Source organism: Durio zibethinus, chromosome 7 (assembly GCF_047325235.1).
Source record: "Durio zibethinus cultivar Kanyao isolate XHJ-2024 chromosome 7, ASM4732523v1, whole genome shotgun sequence".
Lineage (NCBI taxonomy): Eukaryota > Viridiplantae > Streptophyta > Magnoliopsida > Malvales > Malvaceae > Durio > Durio zibethinus.
Window position 1 is genome coordinate 28,157,747 of NC_143168.1, and position 25,213 is coordinate 28,182,959.

The 25,213-nt window shown below is 32.1% G+C and overlaps 4 protein-coding genes across 13 annotated transcripts; 3 read left to right on the top strand and 1 right to left on the bottom strand.

The window, feature by feature from the left end:
* Positions 1-6,330: 6,330 nt before the first annotated feature.
* LOC111277363 (Ppx-GppA phosphatase) lies at positions 6,331-10,379 on the top strand. Of its 2 annotated transcripts, XM_022863769.2 has the most exons (7): positions 6,333-7,493; positions 7,734-7,907; positions 8,187-8,228; positions 8,316-8,396; positions 8,488-8,607; positions 9,579-9,683; positions 9,799-10,379. In XM_022863769.2, the coding sequence occupies exons 1-7, from the start codon at positions 6,408-6,410 to the stop codon at positions 9,871-9,873; spliced, it is 1,683 nt and encodes a 560-aa protein (XP_022719504.2). In that variant the 5' UTR covers positions 6,333-6,407; the 3' UTR covers positions 9,874-10,379. The 2 variants fall into 2 exon arrangements, with proteins under 2 accessions (XP_022719506.2, XP_022719504.2); XM_022863771.2 differs by lacking the exon at positions 7,734-7,907 and having other exon boundaries at positions 6,331-7,493.
* An 810-nt stretch (positions 10,380-11,189) lies between these two features.
* On the top strand, positions 11,190-15,951 carry LOC111277364 (Polynucleotidyl transferase, ribonuclease H-like superfamily protein). Of its 2 annotated transcripts, none has more exons than XM_022863774.2 (11): positions 11,190-11,306; positions 12,286-12,457; positions 12,606-13,287; positions 13,404-13,488; positions 13,584-13,671; positions 14,045-14,229; positions 14,538-14,670; positions 14,932-15,068; positions 15,190-15,264; positions 15,418-15,537; positions 15,622-15,951. In XM_022863774.2, the coding sequence occupies exons 2-11, from the start codon at positions 12,310-12,312 to the stop codon at positions 15,700-15,702; spliced, it is 1,734 nt and encodes a 577-aa protein (XP_022719509.2). In that variant the 5' UTR covers positions 11,190-11,306; positions 12,286-12,309; the 3' UTR covers positions 15,703-15,951. The 2 variants fall into 2 exon arrangements, with proteins under 2 accessions (XP_022719509.2, XP_089620358.1); XM_089764232.1 differs by lacking the exon at positions 11,190-11,306 and adding an exon at positions 11,366-11,503.
* Positions 15,952-16,634: 683 nt separating this feature from the next.
* On the bottom strand, positions 16,635-16,967 carry LOC111277974 (uncharacterized). Its single transcript, XM_022864421.2, has one exon. The coding sequence runs from the start codon at positions 16,965-16,967 to the stop codon at positions 16,635-16,637; it is 333 nt and encodes a 110-aa protein (XP_022720156.2).
* Positions 16,968-18,250: 1,283 nt separating this feature from the next.
* LOC111277365 (uncharacterized) lies at positions 18,251-24,156 on the top strand. 8 transcript variants are annotated; one of them, XM_089764235.1, is made up of 8 exons: positions 18,454-18,603; positions 18,695-18,762; positions 18,915-19,003; positions 19,176-19,286; positions 19,413-19,462; positions 19,559-21,343; positions 22,776-22,926; positions 23,335-24,156. In XM_089764235.1, the coding sequence occupies exons 4-8, from the start codon at positions 19,184-19,186 to the stop codon at positions 23,997-23,999; spliced, it is 2,754 nt and encodes a 917-aa protein (XP_089620361.1). In that variant the 5' UTR covers positions 18,454-18,603; positions 18,695-18,762; positions 18,915-19,003; positions 19,176-19,183; the 3' UTR covers positions 24,000-24,156. The 8 variants fall into 8 exon arrangements, with proteins under 8 accessions (XP_022719514.2, XP_089620361.1, XP_022719515.2 ...); XM_089764233.1 differs by having other exon boundaries at positions 18,516-18,603; positions 19,410-19,462; XM_089764237.1 differs by having other exon boundaries at positions 18,581-18,762; positions 19,410-19,462; positions 19,559-19,882; positions 19,984-21,343.
* The last annotated feature ends 1,057 nt before the right edge of the window (positions 24,157-25,213 follow it).

The following is a 25,213-nucleotide window of genomic DNA, read 5'->3' on the forward strand; positions in this document are numbered from 1 at the left end:
AATTTTGATATAAAAAATTAAATAATAATAAATATTCATTTATTTATTATATATAGGCACCCCTACCTCAGATGGTACACATCACTAGACTAGACTCCAACAAAAAAAAAAAAACAACTAAAACTAGAAAAAAAGTGCCACTAAAAGCTTTGGGTTTTCAAAGGTATAATAATGAACGGAACCTGGAACAAGAACAAGAAGAAACGCGTGATCATCATTGAAAAGTACATGTAACGGACAAAAAGTAGTACTATAAATCCAATCAAACAGAAAGCTTACACGTTTTTTTTTTTTTTTTTCTTTCAGTTCTAACAAGAAAAATTGTGGCAAAACGCGGTTAGATTAAACGCGTGCATGGGAAGAATTGTATTAATCAAGGAAACTGCTTGAAATTGACGTAAAACATGAACAGAACATTTTTTTCTACAAATACGCGTTGGATTAGGTTTGAGATGTTTTTGGAATTTGACAAAGCCACTCTCTTTTCTACCTTCTCTTAACTGAATTTCTCATGTCATTCTGATCTCTAACTAACAAAAGTATGTACTTTAGTAAATGGTAATTGTCTTTCTGACAAAGATTCTAATGTTTTTTTTTTTTAGGGAATATCTGCCAAGAATCAAGTTTATTCCCTTAGTTGCATACTTTTAGGAATGGTACCCGACCCAAACGACTTTCGGTCCAATTTGATCCGATTTTATGAGATCGATTTTTTTTTTTTTTAAATTTGATTTTCGAGTTGTATCGGATAAAATTAAAAAATAATCAGGGTCGATTCGGATTTGAGTTTACCTAAAACCCGATCCGATCCAACCCGAATATTATATTAAAAATTATTTTTTAATTAATTATTTAATTTTTTATTTATATATATTTATATAATGATATTTTTAAATATTTATATTTCAAAAATAATATTTTATATTTAAAAAATTAATATTTTATTAATTTCGGGTCGAATCGGATACGATTTATATAGTATCAGAGTCAGGTTGGGTTCGAATATGAAAAAATAAAAAAAAAATTTCGAGTAGGGTCAGGTTCAGGTTTTATAAAAAACATTAGAATCGAGTTGGGTTCGGGGCGAGCAAAACCCGCCCCAAACCCAACCCGATGCCAATCCTACATACCCTTCTATTTTTTTTTTTAATTTAAATAAATGACTTGGACTGGAATTCATGTTCTTGCTTTTTTGCATATAATTTACCTTTTTAGACGGGGATTTAAAATGCAGTGAGGGTTATATTTATTATGGTTATGAATATTATGAATAAAATAGTAATAGTATGTTTATTATGATAGTGAAGTTTTATAAATTTTTTACAATGAAGTAAAAATATAATTTGATATAATAATATTTATTTTTTATATTTAAAGTAATTTATAATATTTTAATGTAATATTTATAAGCAAAAATAAATTTTTTATATATTTTAATTATAACTCAAAATCAATATACTATGAAATTCATAAATATATTAAAAAAATTACAAATAACAATTTTAATATCTCATTATGATTGTAATTTTTATTATACTATTATTTACAAACATGATATATATTATTTATGTAAATGACAATTCATGTTTCTTGCGATAAATAATGATGACAGAAAGCAATATTATCACTAAATAACACGCTTACGTTATGAAATCCATGTTTCTAGGCTTTTACTAATCATCAGTGATATTGACAATAAAAAGAACCACAAAAAAAAAAAAATTTTTGTCGTTTAGAATGAACACAGTCGGTTCGAACCCTAATTTTGATATATTTTTTAAAATTATCTTAATCATTAAATCAAACAATTAAAGATCATTAAAAAAAATTTTAATACAAAAAGCTGAATCATTAAAAATTCTTAATACTAATTATAATCTATTGAATCTTCCATACCTACTTGAATTTTATATTACAAGATAAAACTAAAAACGATAATCATTAATTGCAAAAGTTTGTTAAACCAACGAAAGCATGTACTCTCCTTTCTACCTTCTCTTAACTGAATTTCCCATGTCATTCTGATCTTTTAACTAACGAAAGCATGTACTTTAGTAAATGGTAATTGTCTTTCTGACAAAGATTCTATTTTTTTTTTTTAAAGGAATATCTGTCAAAAATCAAATTTATTCCCTTAGTTGTATACCCTTTTATTTTATTTTTTTTATTTATTTAAATAAAAGACTTGGATGGAATTCATGTTCTTGCTTTTTTTGCATATAATTTACCTTTTTAGACGGGGATTTAAAATGCAGTAAGAGTTACATTTACGGTCATGTCATATTTATTATGATTTTGAATATTATAAATAAGATAATAATAATACGCTTATTATGATAGTGAATTTTTAAAAAGTTTTACAATGACGTAAAAGAATAATTTGATATAATAATATTTATTTTTTATATTTAAAATAATTTATAATAGTTTAATAATATATTTATAGGTTAAAATAATTTTTTTTCATATATTTTAATTATAACACAAAACTAATATGCTGTGAAATTCATAGATAATTAAAGAAAAACACAAATAACAATTTTAGTATCTCATTATGATCATAATTTTTATTATATTATTATTTATACAAATGGATTCATATCTCTTGTGATCAATAATGATGATAAAAGGCGACGTTTTTGCTAAATAACAGCCATTATAACACATCACTAAGGTTATTAAATCCATGTTCCTAGACTTTTACTAATCATTCTTGACATTGACAACAAGAAGAACAAGTAGACAAATTTTTAATGCAAAAAAACTGATTAATTAAAAATTCTGAATGCTAATTATAATCTTTTGAATCTTTCATACCTACTTAAATTTTATATAACAAGATAAAACTAAAAATGAGAATCATTAATTGCAAAAGTTTGTTAAACCAATAGCTTTCAAAAGATTTATCTCATCTCCATACTTTGGTCTTTTTTATAATATTTAATTGTTAAAGTTTAAATATTAGACTAGACAATGATTAATCATAAATAATATTAAATTATCAATAATTTTTTAACTGATTGGATTCGAGTTCAAGTAATTTAATTTAATTTATAATTATAAAAAATTGATTAAATCCAAATTAATCCAATCATCTTTGCGTGATTTTTTAAACAAAAGTATATTATCAATCAAAATACAGCTAAGAATTGATAACTCCAAAGAATAACAGCATGCAAAGGTGTCTTAACATGTTTTATCTTGTTATTTTTTTAGTAAATAAACCAAAAAAAAAAAAAAAAGAGAGATGATAATCATAAAATCCTTAATAAAATTCTCAATCTCAAAACTTTATTTGGTGGGCTAAAATTAAATACTCCCACTTGGTTCACCATGTCAGTTTCAGTGTTGGCCAACATGCAAATGCCTGTGAGACTTCTCTCTCTCTCTCTCTCTCTCTCTCTCTCTCTCTCTCTCTCTCTCTCTCTGTTTTTGCTGCATTTTTTTTCCTAAAATCAGGAATGGTGGCTGCTGTTGTTTCACATTAGAGTTAAAGCAACCTTACTGATTACTCCAAAAATTCTTTTGCATGCATGTAAATCTTATCAATTTAATTACGTGAACATTCAATTTCTTGAGTTCATTTATGATATATTGTTTGCACCAAATTTCCCTTTTTTCCCTTTTAATTTTTTCAATATTCATCAAATAAAATTTAAGCATGTGCAAGTAACATTAATTCCCTAAAGAAAATTTTTTCCCAGTAAAATAAAAAAAGTGACATCTGATTTGTAAGAAGAGGAACAGCTGTCGAAGTTTCATGTTGTGTTGATTTTCAAGTTCTTTGCAAGTTCATGGAATTTGCAGTCTCATTTACTCCATGGAAGAATTTTCAGAGAAAATTCATTGGTCACGAAAACTCCTGGAAACTTATGCTCCAAATTTAATATACTTTTCTTTTTTTACTATTAATTTGTCTGGAACAGTTATATTTGAACATATTGATAATTTTCAAGTGATATGAAGCAAAAATTAAACCAACTATTTTTTTTTTATCATATCTTTTCATTTTAGATATACACTTATTTTTTATTTTTTATAAATTTTATAGTTCGATAAATATAATAAAAATTGATTCGAACAGAATAAAACACTAAATTTTGAATTGATTTTTGGTTATTGATAAATATAAAAGGCATTTGCAAGCATATTAATAATCAATTTTAATTCAATGGTGTGAAGAAAGCAATAATTTTTTTTTTGGACCAAATGGCTAATTTTCAAACAAGTAGTACTGAAAAGAAATCCCCCAACCGACAATCAATCATATACTGTAGCAGTTGTAATACTTTTGTCAATTAGTCAAAATTCTAGACAACGACTAAGACAAAGTCCAAGACAAACTAAAGGGCAGACCGTGGACTTGGCTCCTATTGTGCGGAGTTGAAACTTGTTCTATAACCACCATAGTTTTCATGAAATTAATGGCAGGGAAAGACTTAGTCTAAGTTATTTAGATAAAGTTTATGCAATTTTTTTATTAAATTTAATATATTAAAATATCTCGTTATATAAATTAAATATATATAATTTAAATTTTTTAATAAAATTATATATATTTATATATATTTTTAATAAAAATATTAATAAAATTTTTATAATTAAATAAGTATCGATCAAATTGAAATTATAAATAATATTTTTATATATTATTATTTTTTATATTAAACTTTATTAATTTATATTTTTTATTAAATTAATTTTTTTAAAAATTTCATAAATTTCATCTAAAAAATTTGACATAAGTTTTATCCATAAATTAAAACTACAGTGTTCTTATTTTATGAAACTCTCATCAGTAATCATTTAATTTATTTATTCGTTCTTTTTTCTTCTATTTATACATGTTTACTCCTATTCATAGCGACGCCAGTATCATGATATTGGAAGGGCCAAACATTAAGTCAATAGTAAATTAAATAAGAAAGGGACCGAGAATGAAAATAACAGTACTAAATCAATAATTTTAAACTTATTAAAATTTTTTTAAGGGCCATGGTCCATGATGCTCCTATATAGATCATCAATGGCCCTATGTTGATCACAAAAATATTGAGGAAAATTCAAGATGGACGAAATTTTAGAATCAATGGCCTTAGTCATTGACTTATGTATTAAAACATATCTTTATTCAAAGAATTGGATTCCAAACCTTTTTTATTTTGATTAAAACAATTTTTAATTTAAATAGAGACAGTTATATTAACGTTATATGTTTAATTATTTTGGAATTTTTCATGAATTTTAATTTTTTAAAATTTTTGCCTAAACAAAAATAGAGTCTAGATATGCTAATTGAAACTCACACTTGATATTGATAGCAAGTGTAACATTAAAAAAAAAAAAAAAAAGAGATTGAAGTTTAAGGTTTGAATATGTTGTTGTTTCCTTCTTTTAAGTTTTATCATATATACAGAAAAAAAATCAATGATTTATGAATTATGATCTATGTTATATATATAAATAAGGTGAAAGGTTATTGTCATATTATCCTGTCTTTTTTCCTTTATGTGCCTTGAAATGGTTTATAGTAATTTTTTGGCTTTAATTTTGTAATTATTTACTACAATATAGATAGGGTTGACAACAAGTCGAGTCGAAGCAGGGTTTTTGCTCGTCCCGAACTTGATTCGGTCTTAATTTTTTTTCATAATTGAACCCGACCCGATCTAATAATATATAAACTGTACCTGACCCGATCATACTCAAATTTAATAAAATATTATTTTTTTAATATAAATATTTAAATATATAATTATATAAATATATAAAAATTTAATTTAAAATTTATTTTTATATAATATCAAGTCGGGTCGGGTCGGATTTGTATAAAATCCGAACCCGACACGACCTCTTATTAGCACTATTCGACCCGACTTGAAATCCGATTAAAAAAAAAAAATTGACCCTATGAGTTTGGGTCGAGTTAAAACCTGTCGGAGGCGGATTGGGTTGTTTACCCTAAATATAGATTTGATAATTTAAAATACGATATAATAATATAACATAAATATGATAAAAAAATATAATACAAATATGATATGATTTTAAAATTTTAACAACAACAACTATATATGAGTTTAACAACACTAAAAAAATGTATTTTATATTTTTATATTTATACGAATTATGACATATAATTTTTGTATAAAATTTACTCAAATAATAATATTTGATTACAAAAAATAAAATTATAGAAAATAAAAATAAACAAAACAAAGTCCATTTTTTAATAATCCATAGAATTTTGATCTAAAGTTTTATCAATCCAAGCCCAACAAAGCAGTTATGATGAAATAGCAATCTTCATTTGTTCTTTAGGCCACAAAGCCCATTACTTCTCCTCTTCTTTGTCAAGGCATTGTTACTTATTCTCCACAATTCTGCAATCCTAAAGCGAATAGGAAATGAAAAATCCTATGGCCGGCAATCTCTTTGCTGCCGTTGACATTGGCACGAATGCCTTCAAGCTTCTAATAGTTCAAGCTCATCGCACAGGCAAATTCATCCCTGTTTTAACCGTCAAAGAGTCAGTCGTATTAGGCCATGACTCACCTTCTTCCGCAATCTCCACCCATTCCCTACACCTCTCTCTCAAATCCCTTAAAGATTTCAACGAACTCATTCAGACCCACCATGTCCCGTCTCTCCACACTCGCTGTGTAGCCACATCGGCTGTCCGTGAAGCCGAAAACAAGGCCCAATTCATCGACTCAGTCGCTGAAACCACCGGGTTCGACGTTGAAGTTTTATCAGGTGAAGAAGAAGCCCGGTTTTCTTACCTGGGTGCCCTTCAATTCTTGCCTGTTTTTGATAATTCGGTTTTGAATATCGATATCGGAGGTGGGTCAACTGAGTTTGCTATTGGGTCACGTGGAAAGGTTGACTTTTGCTTGTCTCTGAAGCTTGGTCACGTGACTTTGACTCAACAGGGTTTCGGGGGTGAAGAAACTGAAAGAGTTTGGAACATGAGGAAGTATATTAGGAATGTAATTAAGGAATCTGGGTTAGTGGAGAAAGTTAAAAACTTTGGCTTTGAAGTAGCTGTGGGTTCATCAGGGACAATAAGAGCCATTGAAAAAGCAGTTTTTAAAGGGTATGGATTAGATTTTGTTGATAATGAGGCTTTGTTTAGGGAATGTAAAAGGGACTGGAGGTTTAACAGAGAGGAATTAAAGAGTGTTGTTGAGAGGTTGTGTAAAGGAGAAGGACAGAAAGTTAGGAGAGATGGGTTTTTTAAGAGAAGGTCAGAGTCTATTGTCGCTGGTGGGGTTTTGTTGGAGGAGATATTTGATTTGCTTGGGATTAAAGAAATGTTGGTTTCTGGTTACGGATTGAGAGAAGGTGTGATTGCTGACACTTTAGCTAAGGTCTTTGATGATGGATATGATTTGAATGCAAATGCTCGGTTTCGGTCCCTTTTGCGGCTTGCTAAAAGGTTTAATGGCAAAAGGAAGACCACTTCTGCTGCTGAATGTGCTAGCATTGCGAGGGTGATTTCATGTCTCTTGGTTTTAGACTTTTAATTTTCTTAGGTTGTATAGTTCAAGAATTCATTTCTCAATTGCTAGTTTTTAGAATGATGATTGCTATTATGTTAGCTTGCTGATTAAAATTCGGTTTCAACCTTAAGAAGCAAAAGCTAATGAATAAGAGACTGAATATTTAACTAGTATCTCATACATAAAGAAAAAAATTATCTTGTTTTCATGGATTTAACTTAATCATTCCAGGAGATTTTCAAAGGCTTAAGAAAATGCAAAGAGCTTGATAACAATGGAGTTAACCTTACTGTTCCTTTAGATGACAAAGATCTGGAATATCTTGAAGCCGCATGTTTACTTCACAATATAGGGCTCTTCACTGGTAAAAAGGGTTACCATAAGCAGTCTTATAACATTATCATGGTGAGTTTGATTTTCTCTTTGTATTATTTGCCATAATTATGCATTAATGTACCATCCCTGTCTATGTATTGCTATAAAAAGGGTAAAAATTTTAAGCTTTTTAGAACCAAGAAAAAGTTCTGTTGCTCAGCAAGATTGAAAAAGGAAAAGTAACTTTATGGCATTGATAATCAGCTAGGAGTTTATAAGACTTCGAATTTCCTGCATTGCATAAAATATAAAATTGGAGTTGATTTTTCTTATTCTCCACTTTTTGACATACTTGGTCTATTTTTATAGAATGGAAATAATCTTCATGGATATAGCGCTGAGGAGGTCAAGGTACACTGTCTGTCGATCAATCTTGTTCGGTTAGTCAGGATGTCTAAACATGTTCTCTCTTCTGATCACCTTTTAGTGAAATTGCAGCTAATAGCTCTTCTTACAAGACACCATAGGAAGAAATTACCAAAGTTTGATCATGCTTCCTTTAGTGAGTTTGGAGAAGAGGTATCTTATTCCATATGCTTGGTGATGCATTGTCATTTGCTTTTAAGGGAGTCTGAACTTTTGTAGATATGATCATTCATATTTATTTCAGGACAAACAGAAATTCAGAGTTCTTTGTACAATTATACGTTTATCTGTTGTATTACATCGGAATGGATACGTAAGCTACAAAGAAATGGATTTTTCACATTCTCATGAAGGTTTCAAGCTGGTAATGTCTAATAATCTGATGTGGAAATTAAATATATTCTGTTTTACTTTCTACAATGTTCATGTAGCAGTTTTCTTTCCTTTTTTAACGTTCCAAATTGGTACCGGAGCACTATATACACATGATAAGTTGAATAAAACTTCCCCATTTTCTCTGAGAAAAAGAAAGAGCTGAGATGACATTGTTTACTGCAGCACTTTCTGTGCCATTGCTAACAATGGACAATAATTTGTGTCAGTTGAGTCTCTTCTATGTTTTATAAAGCTCTTGCACATCCTGTTGTAATCAGAGTAACATGTTATACTAATTGCGCATATAGCAAACATGCTTTTCTAAGTCCAATTTTCCATTTAGCTATCAAAGGTAAATGTTTCCACATCCTCTGACTCTTCATGATTTGAAGATTACAAGCATGGTTAATTTCATATTTTTTTAGTATTTCTATAGGATAACATGAATTAAGTTTCCTCAAATATTATAAATATGATCATTACTTCTACCTGAAAAATGCTGCTGGTGGGTGTAGCTGGAATGCTAGATATCCTTAACATTCTTCACTACATTGGTACAGAATAAGGCTTTTGTTTTAGGATTTAGGGGCCCTAAAGGAGTAGGAGAAGGAGCTCCAATTCTCGTTCCATGATGATTGATGGCAGGCTAAAAGATCCAAATGGTCAAAAAGGAAATGAGACTGAGTAACCACCATGCTGGGTGTATTAGACATTTGGCAACATATTTTTAGACTTGCCGCTCAGTGCTTGTGTCTCTTGATTTTGCTTTATATTTGTTATATTAATGCCAAACAAAGTTGTCAAACCAATCTTTCAACTTTTGTGCTTCTTCCTTGTATATGTTTGGAATACTGGAAATTAACAGTCATAACTTTTCTGTTATATTACTTCTATAATAATGCTTCTTAGCCTCTTAGGAAAGCACCCTCCTGTTAAATTGATCTTGTGGTTTCTTTACAGGTTATTGGGGAAGCAAGGGTTCAGACCCTAACGCCTGGAGTTGAGCAATATACAGCTGATAATTTTGAGGCAGAATTAAGGCCTGAGCTGGAATACTTTAAAAAGGCAAGTCTTATCTAGCCTTCTATGAGTACATTTTCCATTATTAAGTTCAGAAACAGACACAATTGATATTTAAAGCTTTATCTTGTACTGACACCTATTCAACTTCCTTGTTCAGGTATTCAAGCAAGAATTGCTTGTTAAAAATCACTATCATTCTGTTCAAACTAACCAAGAAAATGAAAGTTGCTGATTACCGAGCTGCCAGTTAAATATCTTGACTGAAACCGGATCCTGTTGGACTATCTCGGAAATGAAGAGTGCACTTGCTATTCCTCTACCCTGCATCAAAATTTCCCTTCTCATCTCAGTGCTAGTCGCTGTATCTTGGATGTTCCGAGAGCTAAGAGCTAATAGCAGACAGCCACCCACCAATCAAACACCAGCTCATCTTTGCCTGTGGCAATTCCTGAAATGAGGCTACTGGGGTGTCCTTAAGAACACATCAAGCCTAGTGAAGACAAAAATGCTCAGCAGCTAATACCCGTGTCTAGCGTGTAAGAAAAACGTGAAGACTAGCTTGGTCTCAGCAATTGCTCGAGCAAAATAGCAGCTAATCCAGGCTTTAAGATTAACTGCTTGAGAGCCAACTTTTCTTTTGTTCCAATAGGCGCAGAAAATCTTGCTTGTTAGGCTTCAACTTGCAACTCCAATTGTTGAGACATTATATTTTAGACATATTGATGACTTTTCCTGAAATTTTCTTTTGATTGAATGTAATCTTTTGAATTCATTACATAAAAAATTTATAAAAAAAATGTTATAATCTCATAAATAAATATGATAGATGTAAAGATATTTTCCCTTTCCAACTACCAATTGCACCACTTTTATTACTTGTAGTATTTTTAAATGAATTTCAATTAGACTTAACAAATTCGTATATTTATATTATATTTTATATAAAATTAAGTGTTATAATTTGAATTGAAAATTATAAAATATATTTTTAAATTTTATTAAATTTATATATAATTATTATTAAAATTTTAAGTTATGTTATTTTTATATCTTATTTTCATAATATCATATCAACCTATAATATTTTAAATTATAAAATCAAATTTCAAGTAATGATTTCTTTTTTAGTACTCTGAACTTATCCACTTGCTTATATGGCCTACACCTCACTTGCTGTGAGCAATTATCCTGTCCTACGCCTGCACATACTCAATGCTGCACATACTCCTTTTTTTTTTTTTAATGAAAAAAGAATTATTATTAATATTTCATAATGTTGGTAGAACCAGAAATGGCTTATGCTACTATTTTAACAAAAAAATTTAAAAATCGAAAACAAAAAATTAGAGTAAAAAAATTTCCTTACTAACATTCTGTTAAAACAACGCTGTTTTTACGAAGGAGAGACAAAATATGCCAAAAGGGGAAAGATCCAGTGGGCCATCCCATCCTGGGCTTTTTTACTTTTATTTTATTTTTAAATATATATTTTTTGAGCTTTCTAAAATATAAATAAATTCTTTTTAAAAAGAAAAAGTCTTCATTTATACATTCACCGGTCACCACTCACCAGCCGCAGCCAAGTATTCGGCATTTATTTTTCACAGACAAGCGAGAGCGAAAGCTGTAAAAATTTCGAAAATAAAAATAAAAAGAAAAAAGTCGGTGAGTTTCTTCTTATCCATTGCTATTCTCTGTCTTTTTTGTTAGATTGTACTATCAAACTTGTGTGTCTGTGTTTGTTTTTTTTTTTTTTTAAATAGAGGAATGTTTGGTTCGCGGGAAAGCGAAGGAAAACAGAGGAAAAATTTTCTTAATCTTATTTCCAGTTGTTTTTGTCTAGTTTGCTTCATTTTTTTCAGGTTACTAATATTGAAGCATTTGAACATTTTCTGCTTTAAATTCTTTTACTTTCCTGCATTTCTCTCCGACCAAACGAGTTTTTAATAACTTTCAAAGCTGTTGACATTTTTAATCATTTTGCTTAGGCTCTTAATAAAGTGATTTGTTTTAAGATTTTCTGTCTTTTGCTTATAAATTATAATATATTTTTTGAAGTGGTTAAATCAACTGTTAATTGCTTTGTATTAAAGTGATTTGTTTTAAGATTTTCTGTCTTTTGCTTATAAATTATAATATATTTTTTGAAGTGATTAAATCAACTGTTAATTGCTTTGTATTGGTTTATAAGAGCAAGCAAAACCTTGTTCAATTCTTTTTTTTATAAAGTATTTAATTTTGTACTTTTTTCTTTGATTGGTGAGAAAATGGATGGAAAAAAATTTTAAAAAATGAAAAAAAGGAATAAACTTGGTGTTGAAAAGCTTGCTGAGTTGTTTGTTTCCCTGGATTTATAACTTGACGTGTATTAGCTTATTGCTTAAACTATTTGTCTAATGTATCTCTTTTGCTTTGTTTTGCTTTGAAGTGGCATTAACTTAGCAGGGTCCGTTTTTGCATAGGGAGTTTGAATTTTGGACTAATCATTCATCAAGTTGTATAGTTAATTGGTTATGGTTGTCACGGTTATGATTTTGGCCAATAAAATGCTAATAGTGAGGAATGATGCATCAAACATAACATATGATGATGATTTGCAGTGATTCAAGCTAATGTTTGTTTTGTTTTTGGATCTCCTCTTTAGTGTCGTTGGCTGTGCCTTTCTGGAATGGGGTTTAAGGAAAAAACTATAAAGCTGGGAGTTAAGGAGGACAAAGGCTGCGAAACAAAAACGATATGTGTGCATGCTTTTACTGATTTGACCTATGTTGCTCCCGTCGTATTCTTATACCTTCTTAAAGAATGTTATGTTCATGGTAAGGTCTTGCTTCCTTTCATTGCTAATCTTGTTATTCACTTGGAAATGCTTTCGCTGCCTTGTTTACTGTGTTGCACAGTTAATTTTCTAGTGGTTTTCCCTGGCTTTTTCTTGTTTGTTCTGATTCTCTATAGATGATTTGACAGGAAACCTGAAGGCAACTAGAAAGTTCCGAACTCTCCAACAACAAGTCCACCAAGTCCTATGTAATTCCCCCCAACCTGGACCGGCTACTTTTGTTGCTTATTGTCTGTATATCCTGCCCATGTTTGGAACATATTGTGAAGGTTTCAGTCATTTGATCGTATCTGCCCTTCATCGTTTTCTAAAGAAAGCAGCCAACGCTGGAGACTCTTTGGAAGCAAAAATTTTAGCTGCGCGATTATTTCTCTATATTGTTGAGGGTTCTATTGACCATGATGAGAGGATTGCTGTAAAGATACTTGAAGTTTTTGATGTCAGGTTGACAGATATTGAGAAAGTTGTATCCCAATTAAAGGCCCAGAATGACTCTAGGTTTGACAGTGCAAAGACATTTGTTGAGCAGTATATATTTGGATTGATAGAATCACAATCATATATGACGGCAGTGAGTCTGTTGGAACATTTCTCTATTCGTCAATCTGGGCAATCTTTTCTCATCAAAATGATGGAAAACAAACAATTCAGAGCAGCAGAGAAGTGGGCAATGTTTATGGGGAAGCCAATGTTATCCATTCTTGTCCAGGAGTATGCTGACAGGAACATGCTTAAGAATGCTTATGTGATTATAAAGAAGAACAATCTCCAGCAAGAATTCCCAGATGTGCATCACAAGTACAAAGAAAGGTACCTGAAAAGATCTTACTCTCCAATATGACTGCCCACCTCTGACCCCAGAAAAAGGCTGGGAGGAGAGGTGTTAAAAACAGTAAATATTTTACTGCTATTTTACCATATTGTAGTGCATTAAAAAAGTTAGCAGAAAAAGCGTGCTGGGATGTTGCAGAGGCAAAGACACATGGTGATAGACAATTAATTGAGTATCTGGTAAGTATCTTTTTACATGGATCATATCATTTCACAAGTAAGTCTTTGTATGTTTCTATATCCTGTTGATTTTGACTACTTCTTATGGATGTTAGGTTTATCTGGCTATGGAAGCTGGTTACTCGGAGAAGGTTGATGAACTGTGTAATCGTTACTCCCTTGAAGGTTTTTTGAAAGCAAAAGGTATGTTCATTAATTGATGGGCCCTGTTTTTGGAAATAAAGAAACAGGATATGTAGAGTATGAATGTGTACCAAAACTTATAATGATGAGCACTGGTTCATATGAAAGCTAAACTCAAGACTGTATAATAAAAGTATATAGAGTTCTTAAATTTGTGTACCTTCTTCATATGTTCAGGGTGATATTTTACATTGTTTAACATTTATATTGCTTATCTTTTGATGCTGTTAAAAACCACTAATACCACGTGCTAGTACTTGGTGTTTAGTGTTCTGGTTTGGTGCACTACTTGTAGATGTAAGTAGATTTTTTGGACTTATTTGAGATTAGGCTCAATGCGACTCTCATGCTGATAGTTATGCTTTTGTTCCAGAACTTGAAGCTAGTTTTCTGCATCGTCGCTTTTTAAATCTCAATGAATTGGTAGTAGAAGACATAATTTGGGTTGATGAACTTAATGGTCTCAATAAGGCAGCATGCCGCATTGAGGGTTCCAAAGTTGTGGGCCTTGATTGTGAATGGAAACCCAATTATGTAAAAGGTAGCAAACCGAACAAGGTAAGCAGGGTATCATCTTCTTTCATTTTCTATAGTTGTGTGAACTCGCTTGGTTGATATATGCTAGGTCCTTTACACATTTGTACATAGAAAAAATTACCCCCAAAAAAGTTTATGTATTAGTTGAATATGAGCATTAGTCCTCTGTTTTGCAATTTACTTCATTATTAAATCAGTGACAGGCTTGTTTGGGTTTGCATTAGCAAACCATCAATGAATAAACATTTTGGCTTTTTTTGTCTATCCAGTATGAATTACGACTGATCAAATTGTCCTTAAACACTAAAACTGTGCTTTCCATGTTTCAGGTTTCTATCATACAAATAGCTTCAGATAAGAAGGTTTTCATCTTTGACTTGATAAAGTTATATAAGGATGTGCCTGATGTTTTGGACAACTGCCTAATTCGCATCTTGCAGTCTCCAAGAATTCTAAAACTTGGTATGAAAATCTGTCGTTTGTGAAAAGAGGGAAATCCTGTCCTCAGTTTGCTACAATTTATATATGGATCTCACATTTCTAGTTATCTTGTGTGATATATCTGAAACCAGCCTGGTATATACACATTTAATTTTCTATGCATAGAAAAATTCGCTAGTGTAATCTCACATACTTGTGAATGTTTGTATTCTTGATTGTCTGGTTTGAGAAGGCATGATTATTCTAATAATGCTAAGTATAAACATACTGCACAAATTGTAGGTTATAATTTTCAATGTGATGTAAAGCAACTAGCTCAATCATATGGAGATTTAGAGTGTTTCAAGTGCTATAATATGCTATTGGACATCCAGAATATTTTCAAAGAACCCCGAGGTGGCCTCTCCGGTCTTGCAGAGGTAAGCTATACATGAAGTCCGTATTTGTTCCTTCTGTCCTTCCAAATTCCTTGTCAAATATAACTATTTTTCCTTTTATTATTCATTTCCCACAAATTGATGGTTCACAACTCCTACTCAGAAAATATTGGGAGCTGGCTTAAATAAAACAAGACGGAATAGCAACTGGGAACAAAGGCCATTGACTCGGAATCAGGTATATATATATATATATATATATATATATATATATCCATGGTTGTGTTCCTTCATCCTTCCCATTTGCTATTATTTGAAGGACTGTTATGTTTCTTAATTTTATCGTTCTGTCAGTGTTCACATTTCAAAATTTTCTTGAATTTTTGTTCAGCTTGAGTATGCTGCTCTAGATGCTGCTGTTCTTATTCAAATATTCTACCATGTTTGTGATCATTCTCATGCTGCTGATGTATCAGACAGGCATCACAAAATTGAGTGGAAGTCCCACATTGTAAGTATGTGGTAATGCTCCCACATGTAAGGGCAAAGGGCATGCTAATGGCAAGCTGCATCTTATTTTAGGATTATTTTGCAGGTTTCTCACATGGATAACCCACAGTCCAAAAAGGAATCTAAACTTAGAAAAGAGGTGGAAGTTGAGGACAATGAGTCGTGAGGATTGAGTTTTCGTCCCAACCACACCAAAGTCATTCGTAAATTGTTTCAGTTTAATGTTAGTACTAATTCATTGAGGTTATGATTGTGAATAGTCTTGATATTGACATGGGGAAAAGGCAGTCTTCACAGCATTGTCAATCTTCAGCCCTAACATAGTGATATACAGTAGTCTGATCAACCTTTGGGACCTTATGTGACTTCTCTGACCTTCTGTTCATTGTTCACCTTGCTCCATTACAGTTTTCCATTTCCCTGTGATGATGTTCTTTGGTACTTGTAAATGTTCATGCTACTCCTGCTTAATGTCAAGTTAGCTAGGTCTTAAAACATAATGAAAGCCTACTTCAAGACTTAATTGGGTTTTTATGACTTGCAATCTCAAAGGAAGGAAGAAAGCAAATAAGAGTAAATAGCTTACATCTCTTATTTCAGTTTGACTTTCTGATGCTTACCAATTATTCCTAGGGTAGAAATTCAGGTTGGTTATATAATTGGAGATGGTGTAATTGAGTCAAGTTGAGCCTCAAGGATTCACCGAATTGGGCCGGAGTAGTTTAGAAGTAACTTGATTTGTTTATACTTTTAATTAAAATTTGTCTCATATTATACGTTACGAGTTCTTGAGCTTTGAGGTTTCACTGAATCGAGTCGGAGTAGCACATGAGGAATTTGATATGTTTACCCTTTTAATTAAATCTCTCTTATTATACATTATTGGACTAGGAAAAACAGAGAAATTTTTATTAGAAATGGTTTAAAAGGAAAATAACAAAGAAAAAGAAAAAGAGAGAAATTTTCACATTCAAGGAAAAAAAATAAAAATAAATTGGTGCACGTTAAAGGAAGAATAAATAATAAAAAAAAACTCACATTTTAGATGTAATATTTGTTTTTCTGTACTTTTTGCTTTTATGATTAGTGTCTCTTCCTTTAGTAGCCATGCACAAGCTTACGATACTTGTTCTTGATCCATCTGTGCCCTTTCTTTAAGGAATCCTTGAGCTTCCCTTCAAGGGCATACATTTTATACTTGGTAAGTCTCCTCTTTCTTTTCATCTTTGGTTCATTCCACCATGACTTGATTGACATAGTTGACGACGACTTCTTCTTCTTTTTCTTATCAACCTGATTTTGATCAAAAGATGGTTGTGATCTACCAAAGTAAACTTTGTTCACATATTTTAACATGTTGGTATCAATGATCTCCGTGTTCCGGCCGCCATCTCCACGGGACACCTCATAGGAGGGCCGGAACTCTTCCATCTTTGATTCCCTCCCCTCCTTCCGCTCTCTCTCTTTTCTTCTTTCGAGGTTTTTTTTAGCTAAGATAGAGAGATGAAATGAATGTGAATGCAAGTCCTTTGATTTCGGGAAAGAAAAGTGGAGAAATCACAGGTTGGTTTTTTGGTTGAACAACCGTTTGAAAGCATTGAGACATTAACTAGATCATAACTATTTGAGCTTCAATTTATGTTAATGGTCAAAATTACTTCTAATGTTCCCAAGTCTTTTTACTTTCATAATTAATTTCTTTTAATATCAATTTGTCTGTCATTAATTTGTGAATCATATATTATGGACTACCTATAAGAAAATAAATGATAAATCTAATATAAGATCTAGGATTGGCCATATGACTTATATAAAGACTTTTTTGATGATTAATTTGACAAATAGCACATGCAACAACAATGCAATTGTTATGATTAAATTTAATGTTTTCTTTCAATTAGGAGAAAAGATTATGTGACATAAATTGACATTGACATATCAACCAACAATTAACATAATCATGTGCTTAACAGGCTAATCCCTTTGAACTTCTCTATAATCCAAATGTTTGATAAGATGTTTGATTAGTTACCAAAATTAAGGGTGGGTTTATTGATGATTTGGACTTGATTTGTCGGAGAAATCAGACAAAAGGATAAAAAAAAAAAAGCTTATGAAAGGAAACTTAACAGGACAAACAAAAGAAACTGGACTTCCATTGCAATGGAATGCTTCAACTTATTAATTAAATTAATTAGTTTCTCATTCAATTTATTAAATAGTTTAAATAGTTAGTAATTTGTTTTCTGCTTTTCCTTACACGACAAAACAATTCCTCCAATGGTAGTGGCACGCCATTTGACTTTTTAATCTTTGAAAAATAAATTTGCAAAGTGCTAAAGGCTAAAAACAAAGGGAAGAACAAGAACGAGAAATATAATTTCTTCAGCTTTGAAAATTCCAGTCATTAATAACCCCGTTCACACTCTCAAGAAAAAATATAAAACTCAATGGCTACACGTTCAAAAAACTTGCAAAAGAGGGATTTAAAATTGAATTGAAATCAATTTTGAAGTGTTTTTATAGCAAGTGGAGCCCAACCAATGGTGAAGTTGCCAAGCCCATGGTAAAACTTCCCCATGTGGCATGGCATTGGTACTAAGTTTTAGAAAACTTTATAAGACCGAGGCAGCAGTGGGATTTTTCTAATTAATTTGTTTCACAAGGGAGAGCCTTGGGTCCTTAAATTTTCAACTAACAGAGTTGAGTTGTGCAGTGTCATGTTATGTCACTTCTCTAGGATTTAATGCTCAAAATCAGACCAGACTTTTCTTGCTCTTTTAAGCTCTCCAGTTGTTTTTTTTAGGATTTTTTTATTTTGACTTTCTCTTTCTTATCTGGTATCAACCAAATCTGTCTCGGTATCTCTGCTAATGTCACTGAAATATATTATTTTCCTGTGATGGATTTTTCTTTTGTCCTTTTTGGGTCCATCTTACTTAAACCAAATTCCATTTTTTTTAATTATTTTGTACATTTGTATTATTATAGTTGCAGTAAAAAGAAAAGAAAACCTTATAATACTTCGAAGAAAGGAAAATGGTGCTTGGAGTTAGTTGTAAAGAGTGTAAGGGGAGACTGATTGGGATTCTTTAAAAGTTTGAAGTTTTTTGTTCAATTTAAAGAATACCCAGTTTGATTTAGCTGTTTTTATGTAGCCCCATTGTGAAAAGGAGGGATCTTGTTACCTGGATCATGGGGATTTCCTCCTTTTGAAGAATTCATGGTGAGTTTTGTTTATACAATGAAGTTATTCTTTGCTCATTTAACATCTTTGTTTTCTTTTTTGGAGGATTGTTTGCATCTCCATTACTTTGTGTTTTTCTTAGATATTGGATTATGGAGATCTGATTCACATATTCATGCTTTTTTTGTCAGAAAACTCTCTTTTCTCTCCTCAATTGCTTGCTTGAAGATGATGCATCGTCTTTGTCTGTAAGTTGAATGAGCAATGTAAGTAGAATCAGGTATGGTTTTTGAAATTAAAGTTTCTTCCTTTTTGTTAGCCGATTGAAAATTTTTGTACATTGTTGACTTAAGATGTGATAATGCTTGTTTTAGATTGACTTCTTGGTCTTGTTTGATAGTTCAACTCTTTTGCTTTTTGGGTTTCAATCTTTGGGTAATGTTGATTTATAGATGAGACAATGGAGGTGGAAGGAAAACGTTCGAAGGGAGTATTTTTTCAGTTGTTTGATTGGAATGGTAAATCTCGGAAGAAATTGTTCTCAAACAATTCTGAGTTATCAGGTACATGTCTGTTCTTCATCTATATGGATATGCATGTATTATTTTTGCTTGTTTAGTCGCTTTTTCCTTTATTGTGAATGATGTTTGTAATTCCTGCTTAATTTGTGTTCATTTTGACTGTAGAAGAATCAAAGAGAGGAAGCCCTGTGGAAAATCTAGTGAAGTCACTGCATACGGTGGGAAATTTCCTCCCTTTAATCTTCCTTTGCTTTACTGTTATTCTGGTTCATATTAGTTTCTGACTATATTGTATACTTTTTCTTCATTTCTAGATGGAGGGGGATGATTACAATGCGGCTTCAAGTAATAGACAAAGTGGTGATTTTAATTCTGCTTCCTCTGTGACTAGTGATGAAGGATATGGATCTAGAGCACCTGGAGTTGTTGCCAGGCTTATGGGTTTGGACTCATTGCCAATACTGAATGTCTCTGAGCCCTCATCTTCCCCATATTCAGGGTCTTTCTCTCGTAGAGTATCTCATTATGAAAGAAGTACTCCTAATTTATGTAATGAATATCAACCCACGGACTACAGCAACATGTCTAACAAGCTTGACAGATTGTCTTCAAATCCCATTGAACCAAGGTTTCATAAGGTGCAGAACCGACCAATTGAGAGGTTTCAGACTGAAATATTGCCTCCAAAATCAGCAAAGTCAATTCCAATCACTAACCATAAACTTTTGTCTCCTATCAGGAGTCCAGCATTCATCCCCACCAAAAATGCAGCTTACATAATGGAGGCAGCTGCAAAGATTATTGAGGCTAGTCCTCAGACAACTTCCAAAGGTAAAGTGCCATCATTTGGGTCCTCTTCGGTTCCTTTGAAAATCCAGGATTTGAAAGAGAAAATTGAATCTGCACATAAAGTATCCAGGCCTCAAAGACCTGATGAGCCAAGTGAGAGTGCAGCGAAGCCTTTGAAAGGACAGCATAAGGACAAGAGTCGCAATAAATCTGATTATACACCAACATTCAGGATGACTAGGGATTCAGAAGAAGGTAGTACTTACAGTTTGAGGAATAAGAGGAAATCAATATCACTCGCAGAGCAAGCAAAGGTTAATGTTCAGAGGAAAGAGGGATCATTGTCTAGTGGTAATGGGAGTTCGGCAAATCAGAAGGAAAGGAATGATGCTAAAGGAAAACAGTTTTCTAGGAGCCAGGCAGATGTACAAAGGACTGTGGAGAAACGAACTTCTGCAAACAGGACAAACAATGTGCTGAGGCAGAATAATCAGAAGCAGAATTGCATTTCTGATAGAGATTATTCAACATCAAAGACTTCAATCCTGGACCGGCAAGGTAGAAAGACTAGGTCCATAAATGGTACAATTGGTCTGAATCAGACTATAAGTAAGGTGAGCATAAAGTCTGAACCTCAGTCCAGGAAGACAGGCTCAGTGGCAACTGATACTGCAAAGGAGCTTCCCATCTCTAGAAAGAAGAATATGCCTAGAAAGAAACCACCTGTAAATGAGGATCTTCCGTCTGGAGAAACTGTTTCTGGTAATTCATCAATAAATGGCAGTGAAAGGTCCATAAAATGTAATGTTACAATTGATGGACACTTGAATCAGGATGCAGAGAAAATGAAAACAATCATGGATGTTGTTTCATTTACATTTACATCGCCCGTCACAAGTTCCATGCCTGATGTACCTTCCACAAGTCGAGGTGCGGAAAAGACCAGCAGCCTTGATAGTGATCCTTCTGGTGATGATGGTCTGCTATTTTTGAAAAGCTCAGCATTTTCTTCTCCTGGAATTAATATAATTGGTGGGGATGCTCTGAGTGTTCTCTTGGAAAAAAAGCTTCAGGAATTGACATGTAGAGTTGAGCCGTCCAGCTGCAATATCATTAAAGAGGGGACTTCTTCTAGTTCAACATCCAGTTCGCTAAGTTCAGCGCCCTCATCTGGTAAAGTGACCGCAACATCGGTGGTACATCATGCAAGGCTTCAGGTGGATCTAGATAATGATATCTCATATAGCTCAGGTGACTTTGATCGCTCTTCAATCGACAATCTGGGGCTTGATTGTAGAAGGAAGTGGCAGGTTTGTATTGCTCACACATTGCTACCATTTACTTTATTAGCAGGTCTTGCTTATTTTTTACTTTTCTTGGCATATGTAATCAAGTCCCACACTGCAAAAGGTTTTTCCAAAGTATAGAATCTAGTGCTTGGACTTCAGATCAGCAAAAAATACATAATAGTTGTACTGAATAATTTGTTAGAGATTTTCAATATAAAATATGAGAAATAATCCCACATTGAAAATGAAATGATAAGACAATTATTTAAATTAAGGAGTAAAAGTCCACTTTTGTTGGACTTATGTGGCTAATGGATCATAGGCTTGGTTTTTCAAGCTTGGTTGGTCTTGCATTAATTAAATAATTAATATATATTTATATTTAATTAATGTCACGTGGCGCTTAGTACTTTGGCACGTGCAGTAAAGAAAATAGTATTTAATTTAAAGTTTAGTAAATAAAATATTATTTTATTTTAATTTAAAGTTGAATTAATTAAGTTTGTCCAAAAATAGAAAGATAGTTAATTCTGTATAAAAACAGACAGAAACTCTGTTCAAATCAAATAATTGTGGTTGTTCAAAAATAAATAGTTTCAAAATAGAGAGTTATGTCTGTAGGATAAAGGGACACTTAATTGTTTATATAGACTTCTTTGATTTTCTAAAAAAGACACAAAACAATTTTCAAAACTCTCCCTCTTTTTCATTAAACTTCAGATTTTTTTTTTTTTTTATAAAGTTTTGCTGCAGAAAACCTTGTAGAAGTTCGGTGATCTTGTGATACACCGGTGAATGCTCTGTGGACTAATTTTTTCAGTGCAAAACGTAGTTAGTCATTGAGTTTCATTGAATTCTCGAGGTTTATCGCTTGCAACCCTTTTGTATATTTATTAAGTAAATAATTCGTTGGGGTGAATAAAACTTTAAGAAAAGTGGCACTGATACACGCTTAGGAGCCTTTTCTCAAAATTCCAAAATTTACCAGAAGCAGTAATTTTAGATTTACAGTTTTTGCACTAACATAATTACTGTACATAGAGACTTCAGTTTTACGAGTAAAAAGCAGAACCAACATAGCCATGAATAGTGATCACAAAGAGAAGTTGGTAGCTGATGGAGAACTTTCCCCTTTTATATTCTGTTGTTTCAGTTTCTTCCAAGTTAGAGTCTTTGATTTGTTGAATTGTGGAAATCTGATCTTGTGCCCAAATAACTTGCAATTTCAATTCTACTGCTTTTTTCTGTAATTATAGGGCCTTGGACTAACATCCTTTTATTCTTTTTGATAGTATAGATATTCATCTGATTTGGAAAGTTGATAAGATATATCTAAATTTATTTTTCCCTTAATTGTCTATTACATCTCTAATTTCAATAGAGAAATTGTATTCTTATTTTTCAATCTTACATAAGGATAACATATGACTTTAAATTTATGGAATGATGCCAGCTTTCAGAAGTAATTGAAGAGCAAAATGCTAGCAGCCGCAGCAGCAGCGAGACTGGCATAGAATTAGATCATCGACATCCTAGCCTGCTTTCAACTCTTGAACCTGCTGTCATGAGTGGGAGCTGCTCAGCTAGCAGATATGGTACCAATGGTAAGCTGTACTCTTCTTATTCTTATTTTCTTCTTTGGAATTCTAAATTTGTTCCACTTGAACCCATTTTATTATGTATTATATTTAGTTAGAAATGATATGAAGTTACTATGAATGTAATTGTCAATTAAATTTCGGGACAATGTCTAGAGATTAATTAACTATTTGTCTGAGAGGCAAAGCAATGGTTACTTGTGGAAAATTGCATAATTTGATTAATTTCAGAATCATTTGTTTTAGTTTATGAATTTTGCATGATACTCAAATTTTTGCATAGATTTTCATAATGGGTAAACTCAGTAACCATGTTATTGCAGTGACTACTGTATAAGCTAAAACCTGATTTAATGAGATAAAGGAATTTTTTTTATCACTCCTTTGGCCAACATGTATACTCTACACTTGCAGGCATCAAGCAATTCTTGTTGGCTCAAGATCAAGAATTGTTAAGTTGGACTCCTGGTAGCGAGTCTCTGACTGAATTTGGTATGGAGTTACCCGACTCAGCATCGTCTAAACCTGTGGGAGAAATGGGCAAAAAGCTTCTAACGAGGACATCAAGTTCAAGAGATTTTAAAGATTCAACTACCTGGGAACTTGATTATATGAAAATGGTGCTAAAAGATTCTGAGCTAAAGTTCATAGAATATGTTTTGGGTCAGACCGAAAATGTTATGACCCTGAATGCTATCAATCAACTTGATCATCAGAACAGAACAGAGAGAAACGGAGAAGATTACAACAAGCTTGAACAAAAGCTTTTGCTTGCTTGTGTGAATGAATGCCTGGAGTTGAGGTGTAGCCAAGTTTTGGTTGGAACCTGCAAAGGATGGGTTAAGTGGGGAGAATTGCTCCAAAAAAATGGGTGGTTGGCAGCAGAGGTGTATAAAGAGATCTTGGGTTGGAAAAGCAAGGGGGATACAATGGTGGATGATCTTGTAGACAAGGACATGAGCACAAAGTATGGGAGATGGCTTGATTTTGACCTGGAAGCATTTGAAGAGGGTGTAGAGATTGAAAAAAGTATATTTACTTCTTTAGTTGATGAATTAGTTTTTGATTTATGGCTTTAAGGCTCTTTCAAGATAGCCCTTGTTTTTGGGGGTTTCCATTGGTAAAATTTTCACCTGATGGATCTTCTATTATCCTCTTTGTTCAAAAACAAGATATCTAAAAATCTTGATGGCTGCCCCAATGAAAGAACAAAACGAAATCATTTTTTTCTTTTAATATTTGAACTTATCATAGATTGAATTTTTTTTTTAATTAATAACGAAATGAAATAAAGGCGGCATGCGAATAAAATCTGCAGTGCATAGATGAAATATGATCCTTAATTTATGAACTATGAGCAATACTAAGTTAATCACATTGAATTTGTACATAGTAGAGGGACATATAAATTGTAGTATTCTTTTATTCTTGAGTTGCGATTGGCTAATGAGTTCCCTATATCGGCTGTAGCCGTCCAAGAAACCATGACCTTAAACTACAACATTCATAATCCTCATCTCATTGTATGAACTCAAACAAAGTCTAAAGTAGAAGCTTTTGTCTTCGGTTTGAGACCAAAACATGATACTACGAAGAACATAGCACATGGTTTTGTCTTTTGCAGTTTCCCAAAAACAAACTATCCAATCAAAATCTTGGAAGTATGGGCTAACTGATCCATAACAATTTAATAAAGATCTGGAAAAAAAAACCCTTAATCATATACTAATAAACCACTAAGAGAAGCACATGTTAAGCCCTGATTGGTTTCTCCTCTGGCTAGCTTGGCTACCAATATTCTTCTTTCTTGGATACAGGGAAAAACTGAAAAAGTGACTTGAGTTTCTGAGATGTTTACAGATTAGCATGTAGAAATCTTAATCTTTCTGACCCTTAATTAAATCATATACTACTAATAATAATATTAAATCAACAGTTTATTCTAACAGTGATTCATTATTATTAATCAGAAGGAAGGCTGGTATAGATGCAGTCCCTCAGCCTTGGAGCAGCTGCCCCAGAATTAGGATCGTATGAAGGAGAAGCTATAGTTTTATTCTTCCATGGCGTACCTGTGCCTTAAAAATATTGTCCCTTCATCGAAAAATGCCTTGTATTTTGATGCTAAATGGCTTATTGTCGGTTGCTTTTGAGACTACTATATTTGGTACTAGAAAAAAAATTTTGATGAATAACATTTTTTATATTTTAAAAAAATACCTTATGAGTTGTGGCTAAAAGATAGAAATTATACTCAAAATTAAAAAAAAAAAAAAAGGAAAATTTCAACATC

Bases quoted from the DNA above. Each gene is read 5' to 3' on its own strand.
- LOC111277974 (XM_022864421.2), bottom strand. From the start codon at position 16,967: ATGGAAGAGTTCCGGCCCTCCTATGAGGTGTCCCGTGGAGATGGCGGC.
- LOC111277365 (XM_022863779.2), top strand. From the start codon at position 19,184: ATGGAGGTGGAAGGAAAACGTTCGAAGGGAGTATTTTTTCAGTTGTTT. The intron at 19,463-19,558 runs GTGGGAAATTTC...CTTCATTTCTAG, and splicing joins TAGTGAAGTCACTGCATACG to ATGGAGGGGGATGATTACAA. The intron at 21,344-22,775 runs GTTTGTATTGCT...GAATGATGCCAG, and splicing joins ATTGTAGAAGGAAGTGGCAG to CTTTCAGAAGTAATTGAAGA.
- LOC111277363 (XM_022863769.2), top strand. From the start codon at position 6,408: ATGAAAAATCCTATGGCCGGCAATCTCTTTGCTGCCGTTGACATTGGC. The intron at 8,608-9,578 runs GTAATGTCTAAT...GTTTCTTTACAG, and splicing joins CTCATGAAGGTTTCAAGCTG to GTTATTGGGGAAGCAAGGGT. The intron at 9,684-9,798 runs GCAAGTCTTATC...TTCCTTGTTCAG, and splicing joins AGCTGGAATACTTTAAAAAG to GTATTCAAGCAAGAATTGCT.
- LOC111277364 (XM_022863774.2), top strand. From the start codon at position 12,310: ATGGGGTTTAAGGAAAAAACTATAAAGCTGGGAGTTAAGGAGGACAAA. The intron at 15,069-15,189 runs GTAAGCTATACA...ACTCCTACTCAG, and splicing joins GCCTCTCCGGTCTTGCAGAG to AAAATATTGGGAGCTGGCTT. The intron at 15,265-15,417 runs GTATATATATAT...ATTTTTGTTCAG, and splicing joins GGCCATTGACTCGGAATCAG to CTTGAGTATGCTGCTCTAGA.